The following is a 13,102-nucleotide window of genomic DNA, read 5'->3' as shown; positions in this document are numbered from 1 at the left end:
TGATCAGAAACAGTTTGATCAGTTTGGTCAAACTGTTTGGTCAGACTTCTCATTTCCTTCTCATAGGAAATGAGAAGTCTCATTTCCTATGAGACTTCTTTCCAATTACTCTGCAGACATTTTGTGACAGCTTTGCCCTGCATATGATGAGCTGTCTTACTTTTCAAAAAATAAATGCTGAAAAGGCAGCATCTATGTAAAGCTTATGAGTAACCATCTTGTTGTGACACATTTGTGCTTACAAACTAATTTTTAACATCTATGAAATCCACTTATAATGACTTTCAAAGTCAATATAAATGCTTAGCAATAATGGAAAAAATGAAACCGTGATAATTTACTTCATAATTTTACACCTTTAAAAAATTTAATTAAAAAAAATGCCCTGTAATGTGTTTGCATAGGCATCCACCCCAGCAGACAACTTTTAAAGCAACTTTTGTCTTGAACACACATCCAACATTGATTATAGTGAGTCTAATTAACCAGAAATAAAGTCTTACTGTCCTAGTAAAACCTTTCAGACATTTTTGTTAGCATCTTTTAGCTTCCCACTACTACACTCTGTAATTATGCTGATTTTTGAACTATTGAAGAGCAGCAGAAGGTATGAGGTAAAAATGAATCAAGTCTGAGATTTTTAAAAGCTCACATTCTATGTTTGAAGCCATTGGCAAGATGTGAATTGCAGTTTTCTTTTCTTATATGATGGCGTGTTCGCTAAAGTGACAAGCTGCCATTGTCGGTCCTGTTCTCAACAGATGTTACAGCCCAATTAGCCTTCAATCACACGTATGGGCAGACTCAGTCACTGGGTAACGTCACGGGTCAGCTCTGGGCTCATAACTCTCCAATCACTTGCACACATATTTGTTTGAAAGTCTTTTGAAGTTGCACACGTGAGATCTGGCCTAACTATGACTTGAATCCTTGTACTGAAATATGTGTGCATGGTAATAACCAACATGTGTCAACCCACTTCTGGGTTAAGTTACCTTTGCAGTAACTTACAGATGATACAACAACTCTGCATGTAGATAACATCAGAAAAATAGAGGGTTTAATTTTCTTTAGTCTTTAGGTTTTCAATCAACTGACTCTTAATACTTAGCCTAATGCAGGCGTACATCTTCGTAATTCAGTGCTGTCAACACTGAAGTTAGAAGACAAGTTGTGGCTTTGTGTGGTTTTGTTCTCATTAAAACTCAACACCAGGAGGATGTTTATGATTCCTCATGAAATCATAAACAAATACGGGGTCAGCCTTTGATTTAAAAACAATCAACCTTTAATTGTTTTAAACAGTATACAAGTTTGTAGCATGCATGGTAGAAACAGACTTAAATAAAACATAAATACATATTTAATTTCCCTCTAACACCCGTTGACCAGCTTACAAAGTTGTTCACAAAGTTCATTTTAATACAAGTTTTTCTTTTCTTTATTAAAACTCTGCATTCAGTTTTAAATACAGACTTTTCTATGAACTTCTAACTCTGGAGAAGAAAACAAGCTTAAAAGTAAAATATCAAAATAAAACTGCTTATTAAACTGTAAAAAAAAAAAAATAAAAATCACTGTTAAATAAAGACAACTAGATTTGTTCATGTCAACAACTGCACAACTTGAGTATCAGAGTTAAGTGTTGATTTAGTCAAGATCTGTTTTAAAATAGAAAATTCAGTTTAAACACGTTCAAACATTATTTTAACGGTTACAAATTAAACAGGTATTAGGTTATTTGATGGCAATAAATCAAGAATCAAAAGATCCAACAAATACATCAACTAAACTTATTCAATATTTAATTACAATTTTTCTTTTCTATTTTTTTGTAGTTCAGGAACACACACACCGATCGATATTTAGAACAAGCCTTAGGGTATTTTATGTGCTTTCTTGTGCTCTACATACCAGAATACAAAGTGTCAATATAAAGGAATAGTTTGTAGGTAATTCAGAATATAAAAAAGTAAGAATTTTAGAAGTTTCAAAAAGAGTTGCATTAGATGCTTTCAGTACCTTTTTAAAGAAACCATTTTAACACCTTCCTCTGTTCTTACCTAGCAATTTTTTTCTATTTCACCTTGAAAAACCATTCACTCAGTGAAGCCACAAAGCTAATCAGTATTATGTTTTTTTCTCATAAAAAAAGGGAACACAATTAGTACAGGATCTTCTTTATATTTACATTTATGTGATGTTTGGTATCTTCATGCCATGGAGTTCGTCAGGGTTTTGCACTTGAGCCAAAAAGTTTTCACACATACTTGTAATTAATGTTATTCATGTATACACAGTGTTGCTTTAAAAAAAAATCATACCTAAATAATTTTAAAGGATTTTGTATTTAAATTCTTTAATGCATTTTTAAGTCCTAATCTCCTTTTCATGTATGCACAACAAAGATGCATCTTTCCTGGCATTTCCCCCACATATTGGAACTGAAGTGAACTAAAGATGAAAGAAATAAGACATTTCTTAAAGGGAAAGAAATTTTACAAAACATAATTTACTGCTACAGATTTGAGTGGATGACATTTCAATTCCAAATACTTTTTTATCATATCAAAGATTTTTTTTATTTTAATTTTCTATCCCTGCTACTCCACTTTTAATGTATGCTTACTTTATAGTGGTGGATCCGTGCTAATTCCAGTTAATATAAGCCCACAAATCATATAAAAAAATAAAATAAAAAATACACAACAGAAAATATATAAAGAATTGCTCTAAAAGTAACATTTTAAAAATAGTATTTACACAACAGAAAGCACAAAAACCTTGAGAGTTATGGTTTCTTGTCATGACTCTGAGGAGCTCAACAGAAAGGAGGAAAAGAAATGACCTAAGAAACCACCGTTCTATGGAAAAAGTCCCTCATGCCTCATGATGGACAAGATTAAACTGTTACTGCATAAAATAGCTAAAAAAAGCAAAAATTGTGAAGACAGATTTTTCAAAAATGCAATTAGAGAGAAAAAAAAAACAATTTCATTGTGATGAATAGGGTTCCTAAGCATGCGGAATGATCTGCGACTCTTATGCCAAAACCCTTAGCGATATATAAATAACATTGCCTCATGTGTAATGCAATAAAGCAACAAAACACAATGTAACGTCCATCTAAACACTGGAGCCGACTGGCAACAACTGTGTTCTAAGAGCTCCATGCAACTGGACAATGAGCTGGTCACAAAGTCATTTAAAAACCAAAAGAACCGACTCGGGCTTCAACGCCCTTCTATCTGCCCCATACTGGGTCCATATCACTGTAGGCCCGCAAAGCCAGGTCCAAAGCTGGCGATCCCTTCCACAGGAACCAAAAGATATGCAGAACATCTCCGTGCTCGGTGGGATCCGTATTTGGCCGCACATCCACGACGTTCACACACTTTTTGGTCTTCCTGTGTCTCCTACAGTCTGTTACAGTCTGTTACCCAAACAATTGACACAGAGAAGTTTCCATCTCTGTGTCGGCAAGTTGGGTCTTTTGATTTTATCTTGTGTTTAAAGAAAAGTTCAGCCCACGGCAGTAAGAATGAAACCATGTGTCTTTGATCCGTTGAACCATCAACAGTCGTCTCAGAAAATGTCATCTTTAGGTACTTGAGGTTATGCGTTCAGTGTTGTAGCTGAGTGAAATTTCAGATAATCAGAGTTTTTGAAGAGCATAGAATATCAATCATTAAATGTATAATGGAACAAAACTCACCCAGGGATTAAATGTTTAAAGGACGTGTGCTAATACGAAAGTGTGTGCAGGAGAATTTCAGATGTTCTTCCAAATTGCAATGAAAAGCTTGATATCCACAAAACATTAAGTGTCATAAGAGTCACTAAGGATAAATAGCAAACATGAAGCAAGGTCCACGCTAAGCAAAATCACACCGACATGCACAAATCTTATAAATCTCAAGTTTGCTGTTTTCTTAGTTTTCTTGGCGTAGAAGGTTGTGATAAAATTTGTCACTGTAACATAAAAACAGAATGATGCAAGTGAAGAAATTCTTGAAGACTCTCACTTGAGCATCCTAGGGATATACTGTAATATATAGTTCAGTATAAAAGTCTCTTGTTCCCATGTGCTAATAACATCTCAGTCTTTACTTACAGACACGTTCATGTCCTTCACCTATGAACTTTATTAAAATCGCTCGCTCACCGTCAAACACTCAAATTAATGAATTCATCTTTTTTCTTTGTTTCTAAATGAAAACGTTCTATTTATTTTATGGCAAAAAACAGACCAGATTCTCATACACCGATTGGTTAGGTCAGGCTTTTAATTGGCTCCCAAAACCAACCTGACCCGAACCAAAAACAAAAAATCTTTTTCTTTCTCTTTGATTTCGAATCTTTCATTTTCTCCTGTGTTACTCTGGCCGTCCTCTGAGATCTCGTGGCGTCCGGTTGCGTTCTCCGGAGCCTTTACTGCGCGCCTTCCTGGCACTCTCCTGAGCTTGGCGGTATTTCTCCAGCATGCTCTTGTGCTTCCTCCGGAGCTTGTCGTTGCACCACATTCTTTCGCAGTACTCCTCAACGTGAGGAAGGTTAGACGGCCCAATGAGCTGCATGATGTCCTTGAACCACGTGCGCGACTGGCCGATTTGACCCCTGCTGTAAGGCCCTGTGCTGCAAGGCATCCAGGGCCTGTGGTTCCCTGGAGACCGGTCTTTGAACCCGTCAGAAATGCCCGCAATGTCACGGGCAATGAGCTCATCCACCGTGTCCGCCTGGAGGACCTGGAGGGAGATGCGGGCCAGGGTTTGGCTGAAGCTGTGCTCTCGGGAGCGGCAGATGTACACACCTTCGTCCTGACGGAAGAGATGACGAAACAACAAACCCTGATCTGTTGACATCACACGATCATCCAGCTTCACCTAAATGGGACAGAGAGAAAATAGTTATTTGTAAATGTTAATCGTCATGTGAAGAATATTTTCTGCCTAATGTTAAATTTGAATTTGAACCTTGATTTAATTTTAACAAAGAGCCGACATCTTACACATGTTTGCTCTGCCTCCTGTATGGCCTATAAAAGTCTTTGAAAAGTGTTGTTTTAAAGTAAAACGTTGAAGATTGCAGGAAAAGCCCAACACTTCCTATTAATGCGAGCTGAGAAAATGTTTCATCTTAAATTGAATAAGAACAAAAACATCGGCTGCTTCTCTTTCCTCAGAACAACTTGTAACAACAAGACCTCCAGAGATTTTTTTTTTCATGTTTGTTTTCTCCTATTGTCCCTTTTATGTTTTTCAGATAACAAGTGGAACGCTCCCTGCTGCCCCCGTATAATTCAGGCTTCCTGTCTCCCACATTTTCACATTCTGCCCTTCTGTCTCTCTAGCAGGAACCTGTTGCCAACCCAAACATGCAGTCTTGTCAGCTGGTGGCAGCTAAATGTTTATTTGCAGGGAAATGGAGAGGGGTAGTAATGCCTTAATACTTGAATGGCTGTGCGAGACATTCACTTGAGCTCAGAGGAGCAGAACCTCAAACGGACGAAAGGTTTCTGTGGGTGTGCTTCCACCCAGCAACATCATTGTCTAAATACAGTTTTAGAAGACTTTACAGCTTTGTGTTTAAGTCACAGCGGCCAGCAGAGACATTTAAGTGACACTTGATCCGTCGGCAGCATGTGGCTGTGGAGGCCAGAGGAGAATTCACTGTTTATCCAAGCGACGAGGCAATTGAGCATTTTGCTTTGAAATATAACGGCTTAATTTGAACCACATGTCAAATGGCTGTCAAATGTGCCAGCCACATGACTAATCTCACTTTTACAGGCAGTTGTTCAAACCACACAAAGGTTTCACCCCGCTCTAACACTTTTCCTCTTCGCCCCCGTCACCCGTGCGTTTCATTTTGATGCCTCCAATGTGTGATTTTGACCGGCTCGTTTATGCAAATCGTCGTACCTCTTCCTTGCGGTCATCGCGTTGGACAAGCCAGGTGACGGAAGCTTGCGGCGAGCGAGGGACACACTCTAGGAAGGTGCTGTTTTTCTCCGTCCCATACACAACTTTGTCCTCAGTCACGTCCAAGTCTTTTCAAAAAAGAAAAAATATAGTTAGAAAAAACTTAGACTGTCAGAAGAAGCATGACAATATAATTTGTCCAAATCACTTATGATTGAGAACTAAATTTCTATGAAAAAATTAATTATTCTTGAAATTGGTTAAGCTTATGTCATGCAAATATGCTGGTGTTTTAGAAAAATAAAGCCTATTATTTAGACTATGAACATGAAGAAATATGGGAAAATATTAAATATTTAAAAATGTTGAAGTATAAAAATGAAATTGGGGGCTATACAAAAATTTTCAAGCATTTAATCTCTGACTAAATTACATGATTTTGTGACCAGTTATATACACAATTTTTTAAAATACTTAACTAAAGTAATTAAACTGATTTAAGTACATGTATATGAAGTGATTTTATTTTGTAACCATCAAATTTAAGTCAAAAAAGGGACAAAATCGTTATGAAACGGCAGCAGGAATTTGGAAAAGGACGAATTCACACTAAGTCACTATAAAATGTCTCCTTTCACACTTTAACAAAAGTCTCCAGCAAAGACAACTCATCCACTAAGGTTCACTGAAAGGCTTAGAAAGAGGCGTCTCTCATCGCTCCACCACCAGACACTCAGGTGTGCGAACAAATACAGACATGTCTCTTTCTGCTAATTCGTAAATCACCATTATGTCTTCCCATCTGTTTTGAACCCTCTTGTCAAAATTATAAACATTGCACTTGAATCTATATATATATATTTTTTTTTTTTTGGCTGTGGAAGGATTTAAAAAGTGGAATGAGTGCTTCTGCCTCTTTTATCCCATCAGCTTTCAATAATTTTTAGTTGTTACATGAAGTAACGACATGTTTGACTTGGTTCAGTCTTTAACTGTTTAACTTTAACTGTTTCTCTACAACTTTTCAGCTACAAATCTTTGCTGAAATCCTTACACCTTGATTTATTTATTTTTTTAACAAAGAAGCAGGGAACACCAGCAGGGGTTGGGGACAGTTTGATGGACCAAAATGCATTCAAGATCTGTAGTTGTGGTATCAGGTCTTCTCGCTTTGTGTCTGATTTGCATCACAAAACCAGAACAAACAGCTTCTATGCTGTTTGTTTCAAATCTGGAACAAACAGCTGAAACACTGAGTTGCTTTAAATAAAGGCAAAAAACACCACATCTTTAAAGATGCCTTTAGTTAGTAGTTAGTCAAACATTGTCTTGTTTAAACTGCCTGGTTGTTGAAAACATGCCAATAAACATGACATGACTGAATCCTGTCAGCAATACTCTAAATGTCACTCAATTTTGAAGGAGTAATCTAGTGTGTTTTGAGGTGTAGAGGGGTGCAATGAAGGATATGGTTGGATGCAGACATTACACTCACACAGGAGTCTAACATTGGCATAGATGGATAGAAATTAATTTTGCAGTTTAATTTGTTTTCCAGAGCACAGGAAGATTAATGCAGCATCTTCTCTGCAACCTTTCGTATCAGAACTACATTAATCAGAGCGCTGTCATGGAATGAGGTCAATGGTTGGAATACTCCTGTTAGGTATGAGAGGTTTTCCCTCAAATTTCTGTTTACACAAGCTAAATGACACATTCTCAAAGACTTCCAAGTTTATCCTGAGAAATGTGGACTACATAAAACAGTCTGTGGCCCTATTTTTACAAGCAAGTAAACAGTTTAGACTTGTGGCACAGGAACACCGAAGAGATACGAGACAGACTGTTTAGATCTACTTAAGTAACATGTGGATTCTCGTTATGAGCAGAAGTCCCGACTGGTTTTTCTCTCTTTCGCCTGCCGTTCTGGTCCCTAGCTTAACTGTCCATAGATACGAGTGTGAACTCGATCGCCGGAGCTATGAAAGAGAACTATCTTTGTATAAACAAGTGTTTAAAAACCAACATTACAATTATCATAAAATTATCTACCATTTTCAATTTAGCTTGTTCCATTTTGAAAACAATTACCAAGATGAGACACATTTTGACCATTTCATCCAAAACTATCCATAACCTGAGGAGATTTTAAATTATATTATTAAAACGGGAACTTGTTTCAGTATTCAAGAAAAAAAAACCCCAATCATTATTTAAAGCCTTCTCATTAATCAGAAGAAATATATTTAATGGGTTTACAGCTGTCAAACTCTTCTTACATTTGTTAACCAGCTTTGTGAATGTTTCCACTGATATTTTACAATTTATCTTCAATGTGCTCCAATCCTCTAAGGCTGGAGTGCCTTTTAGTATCTCTCTCCATAGATTCTCTGACAGATTCAATTTGGGAGTGTCGTCGTTGGGCTACTTTACAGTTTTTGTTTTGATTAAAACCAGGAGAAACACAGTGGGCTTTTAAAAGATTACTTATAAATAAATAAATATTTTTTGGTTTGTACTGTATCCGTGTCCAATAACAAAAGCATTTTCACTGAAATCCACAAAGAAGAGGAATGCACACTTACCGCTAACGTTCTGATCCACACACTGCAGCACCGCGTTTCCATGTTTGACGTCTTGCCTGCGGAAGCGACGTTTGCTGTTCGGAACGAATCGTGCACAGGAGGATCCATCCCATGCACAGTAAGGATCTCTGGCAAGGCAGCACTCAGCACAGGCTTTCCCATACGTCTCACAGCGATGCAGCTTCACCTGCGCCACGCCTGCTGCAGAGCCCACATACAAGGCTTGCTGTGTGGAGGCGAGAGAAAAAGAATGAAGGGAAACACAATATGAAAACAGCTTCTGAAAGGTGACAGAGGTAATAGATTAGTGTTTCAACGCACCCTTTTCACAGATATATCCAGTGAAGTGATTGGGATTGGTACCTGAAAAAATAAAATATTGATTTGCAATGAAATTTGGTGGAAACAAAAGAACAAATTTGAAACATTTTATGAACGGCTGGTTCCATCCCCTATTTGTACCCACATTTCCTATAGCATACATGACATTAAAACTTAACATAAACCTTAGGAAATCTGGATATTTTTTTAAAACAAAGCAAAGTAAGAGGCATACTATCTAAGTGTAGAATCATTAGTATAGTTGTAGAAGAAAAACTTACTTTAAAGACCTGTAGCTCCTCCAGTGTGACCTCCTCTGCCTCCAGACTGTTTCCACTATGTAGGGAAATTACCTTCAAAACCGTTCCAACATCTTCAAGAAGAACAGAAATACATTAATGTTCATGCTGGAGGCAACAGAGCCCCAAATCCCACAGTTTTACCCAATATATCGACAATGTCAGATTTTCTTGAACATAGAAACCGTTTTGCCCACTAAGTTACCCTTGTTGAGCAAGATATCATTTCACTTAGAAACTTTTGAATTGATTTGCACATGTTGACAGTGTAGCATCGATAGTTACTTCCGTAAATGCAGCACATCGCATCTATTTCTTCGTAACTGTCTTTCTATAGTCAATTCAGGCCAGTTGACTGTTCACACTGAAGTCTGATATCACCACAATTAAATTCTAACGCTAAAAATCATGCAAATACATCAGATCTTTGCAATAAAATAATAATAATAAAAAAAAATCCAAATTTATCTTAAGAATCTGTAGTGCGATGATGATGATGTCTGATCCTGTGTTGCTGCATGTACAGGTAAATCTTTTAAAATGAAACAGATTTACAGCATAACTCAACTGAACAAGTGAAATCTGATGTCTGAAAACCAAACGTGCAATAAATAACCCCATGCAAGTTCTGCCTTTTGAAAAAGGCATTAGACCACTTGAGCCTACCTGTACCAATAAACATGACATCATACTGCCCATCCTCTGCCTCCACTCTGTCAACCACAATTTGTTTCAGCTTGTAAGGAATGTTGGCCTTCACCAGCACAGGCTGGCGAAGTGCCGGGAGCACCGGGCGCCACATCAGAGGGTGGCTGCGGGCGAACTGCAGCACAGAGTCAGGGAAGTCCTTCGTGCTGCCAAACTCTTTGCCGGGCTGGTTGGTGATTTTGCTTGGGCACTGGCAAGACAGGAAGAAGGGTGAGAAACAGACGATGAGCAAGAAGATGAAAAAAGTGTTTATGTTGTTCAGCTTTTACTGGCTAACCTAAAGCATGCTGCAAGTGAGAAAGAAATGGATGTGTCAAAGCAAAACCAACAGATGGAAGAGATTACCATGTTCTACTCTAATTACAAATTCCCACCATTTTACACTACACTGTAAGTGTTTTCCAAACAAACTGTAGCCTAATTATGGTCTTAAATTTGACTCAAAGAACCCTCATTAGGAGTTTTATTTCACTGCAAAACTGGATAAAAGTTCATGACCACTATTATGGCTTTGTAGCTTATGCCACTGTAGGGATAGGAAATCTAATAAACAAAGTATTTGGCAAAGATACTGTATCACTAAAATAATCAGGAAGGCTGAAAACTGTCCAAAAGTGAGCATTTACGCAAGGAGCTCTAGGTCTGCTCATAATGCAGATCTGGATTTCTGATGGAAGAGGCCAAAGCCTTTGTCATGCACTGCTACGTTTTCATTAATCTTCCAGACAACTGGTTTGCATTATGCTTAGAGTAAAGGGTAATAATACTGGAATCCTGGCAGACAGCTGGCTTTATTTATTCTGCAGGTGGCAAAAGCCATCAAAAGTGATGCCTCATTTTTCTTTTCTAAAGTTTCCATAATTTCACTCATTCAAGGAGCGCTACCTTTCCAAAAGGCATTATGCTTTCCCACATTATTTTGTATTTCAGTCAAGTTTTACAGTCATTTCAATAACTTGGTTTATTGTCACAATCGTTTGTCAATTTCACATTAGAATGTTCTGGAACGAAAAGGACATCAGGAATGCTGCAACCTGGCTCTCTAAGGCGTGTTGTGCACCTTAAAATGCATCATGTCAACATGCAACAAAAAAAGACCAATTACTGCCGTCTGGCCTTGTAAACACATTTGACAAGAAGGGGCTTGAAAAAGGATCTCTGGAAGCTGCTTGGAGTTCAGGCAACTAAGCAGGCATAACGCTTTTGGGTTGACTCACCAAAAATAATAGGTGAGGTTATTATTTTGGTACACATCAGACCCAAAAAGAAAAAAATAGAATAAGAAAATGGCACCCATTACTTTTAAATGTGCATCTCCTAGTTTAAAATTTGCTCCAGCACAAGTCTACTTTACAGTGAGACAATATTTTGTCTTGCGAGTGACATCTGGAGAAATGAGAGGGAGACTGGTGATTTGGAAATTTGGTTTATATGTCAGAAATAGCACTTTCTGAATCCAAATCCCTAAAAGTGACAGCCTGTGAGTATAGTTAATTTTAAATAAATCCTTCAGTGTGATTTTTTATGTCAGAAATGGATTTCCAGGTTAAGTGAATCACCCATCAAACCTAACAGCTCTACATAGATTCAGGTCACTACAATGAATGACTTTGGGGGAAGCAGAGGACAGTCTATGGTTAAAAGGTTTCTACATCTAAAGCTCTAGCAGGTGTGCAGTAAAATCTATCCCAGCACATTGTCAACTAAAGGATGAGCTCTGATACATATTTAAACAATGTGCTATAAACTAAAAAGCAGATGTAAATATCTCAGGAGGAAAGAAAGCCCTTAACTGCACCGGAGTTAAAATTTTTAGGAGGGGCATAAAATGTACCTTCTACTTTTCATAAGCTTCAGAGATAAGAGCTACACATTTTTTGAAGTTTTACTAAGATAAAATACTAACTTTGCATACGCAATTGTTCTCTAGGGTTAGATTTTTAAGATTGATTTAAAATGTTAGATAAATATTTGAAATCCAGCTTTCAAAGATGTCAAACTTTGGATATGAAACAACAAATCTCTTTCTACATCCTGCACCTCCTCACTATTTTATTCTGATTTAGGGTTTTTTTTTTTCTTTCAATGTCTTCCTTCAAGTTTTTCCTCTTCATTTGAAGCCAAGACATTCCTGTTAATCAGGGAGTCGGTGGAGGGAAACCACAGAGGTGTCTACTCCGTTCTCACATTATTCATCTTCTTCCTCCATGCTCCCTCATTCACTCAGGTAATGAAGCAGAATAGTCCATGCGACATCGTTTTACGTATGCATGCCCTGCGTACATGCGTGTGTGTGTTTGTGTGTGTAACAAGGCTGAGTTACAGCGATGTGTTTGAGAGCTCCACTCAGAGTCAGGATGTAATCCAGGATAGGGGGTCTGTGCCGTGTACAGTCACAACAGCTGCACTTCCACTTACAGTAGTTTACTTTACCGATATGGAAACTTTCCACACCTCATATATAATGTTTTTTTATACCCCTTTCCATCCCATAATATTTTTCTTCCTTAGTTTTTGTACATACTGTGAACCTAATAAACTATTCCTAAAGTTTTAGGCTACTTACACGGAACTGAAAAACAGCTTTGTGTAACTTGCACACGACTGTAGATTCATCAAAATCTGTCAGCATTTAGTTGCACCAGTGGTGGTGAAGCTTTAAGTGGATATTTGAATAGGCAGGGTACCTGAACCAACATAGATTTAACATTTCAAGAGGAAAAACTGGAGTAGGTTATTTAACTATTTATGACTGTCAATGCTTTGTTGTTATCCAGTTTAAGATATAAAAATTGTATTCTAAACCCTAATCTCAGAGTTCAGAAGCCAAATGTAGTGAAATTGTCAGTTTTAGAAAAATTTTAGCATGTGTGTATTTGTCTGTGAACTTACTGTCAGTAGCTAATAAGAAAACAGTCGATGATTGACTAAAATGTATGTTGTGATGTGGCAGGTGAAAGATATAAATAATTGAATTTTAAAAATGCCTTAATTTCAGAAATTCAGATTTTTAAACCGAGTGTGTAAAATAAACTGCAATACAGCCGAAACATTAAGTGTCTTTAAATCTAGACTAGAACTAACCTGTTAAGAGTTGCTTTAGAATCGTAAATGAAACATTAAGCAACAATATCTGATGTGTAGCAGCAAAATGTTATGTTTCAATAGTTGACTGTGTTCCATAACTTAGTATTTTTGTGATGTAAAGAACTTTGAAATGCTCTGTTGCTGAAATCTGCCAAACAAACACAAATCAATTTTGTTTTAA

At 37.3% G+C, this 13,102-nt stretch overlaps 1 protein-coding gene across 3 annotated transcripts in view; it reads right to left on the bottom strand.

Annotated features, from left to right (window-relative positions):
* Positions 1-1,265: 1,265 nt before the first annotated feature.
* Positions 1,266-13,102, bottom strand: part of sema3bl (sema domain, immunoglobulin domain (Ig), short basic domain, secreted, (semaphorin) 3bl) — a 61,603-nt gene continuing 49,766 nt past the window's right edge. The window contains exons 11-17 of one of the 3 annotated variants that reach the window (XM_044118057.1): positions 9,793-10,024; positions 9,109-9,200; positions 8,828-8,869; positions 8,507-8,732; positions 5,922-6,049; positions 4,847-4,883; positions 4,586-4,745 (exon numbers count right to left, since the gene is read on the bottom strand). In XM_044118057.1, coding sequence (XP_043973992.1) covers positions 4,720-4,745; positions 4,847-4,883; positions 5,922-6,049; positions 8,507-8,732; positions 8,828-8,869; positions 9,109-9,200; positions 9,793-10,024 — 783 coding nt within the window. In that variant the 3' untranslated portion in view covers positions 4,586-4,719. Of the gene's footprint in view, positions 4,884-5,921; positions 6,050-8,506; positions 8,733-8,827; positions 8,870-9,108; positions 9,201-9,792; positions 10,025-13,102 lie in introns of all 3 variants that reach the window. The other 2 variants (XM_044118042.1, XM_044118048.1) reach the window with 2 other exon arrangements.

Source organism: Gambusia affinis, linkage group LG01, assembly GCF_019740435.1.
Source record: "Gambusia affinis linkage group LG01, SWU_Gaff_1.0, whole genome shotgun sequence".
In the NCBI taxonomy this organism is placed as follows: domain Eukaryota; kingdom Metazoa; phylum Chordata; class Actinopteri; order Cyprinodontiformes; family Poeciliidae; genus Gambusia; species Gambusia affinis.
The sequence above is the reverse complement of the archived record's forward strand: the minus strand, read 5'-3'. Positions and strand labels throughout refer to the sequence as shown.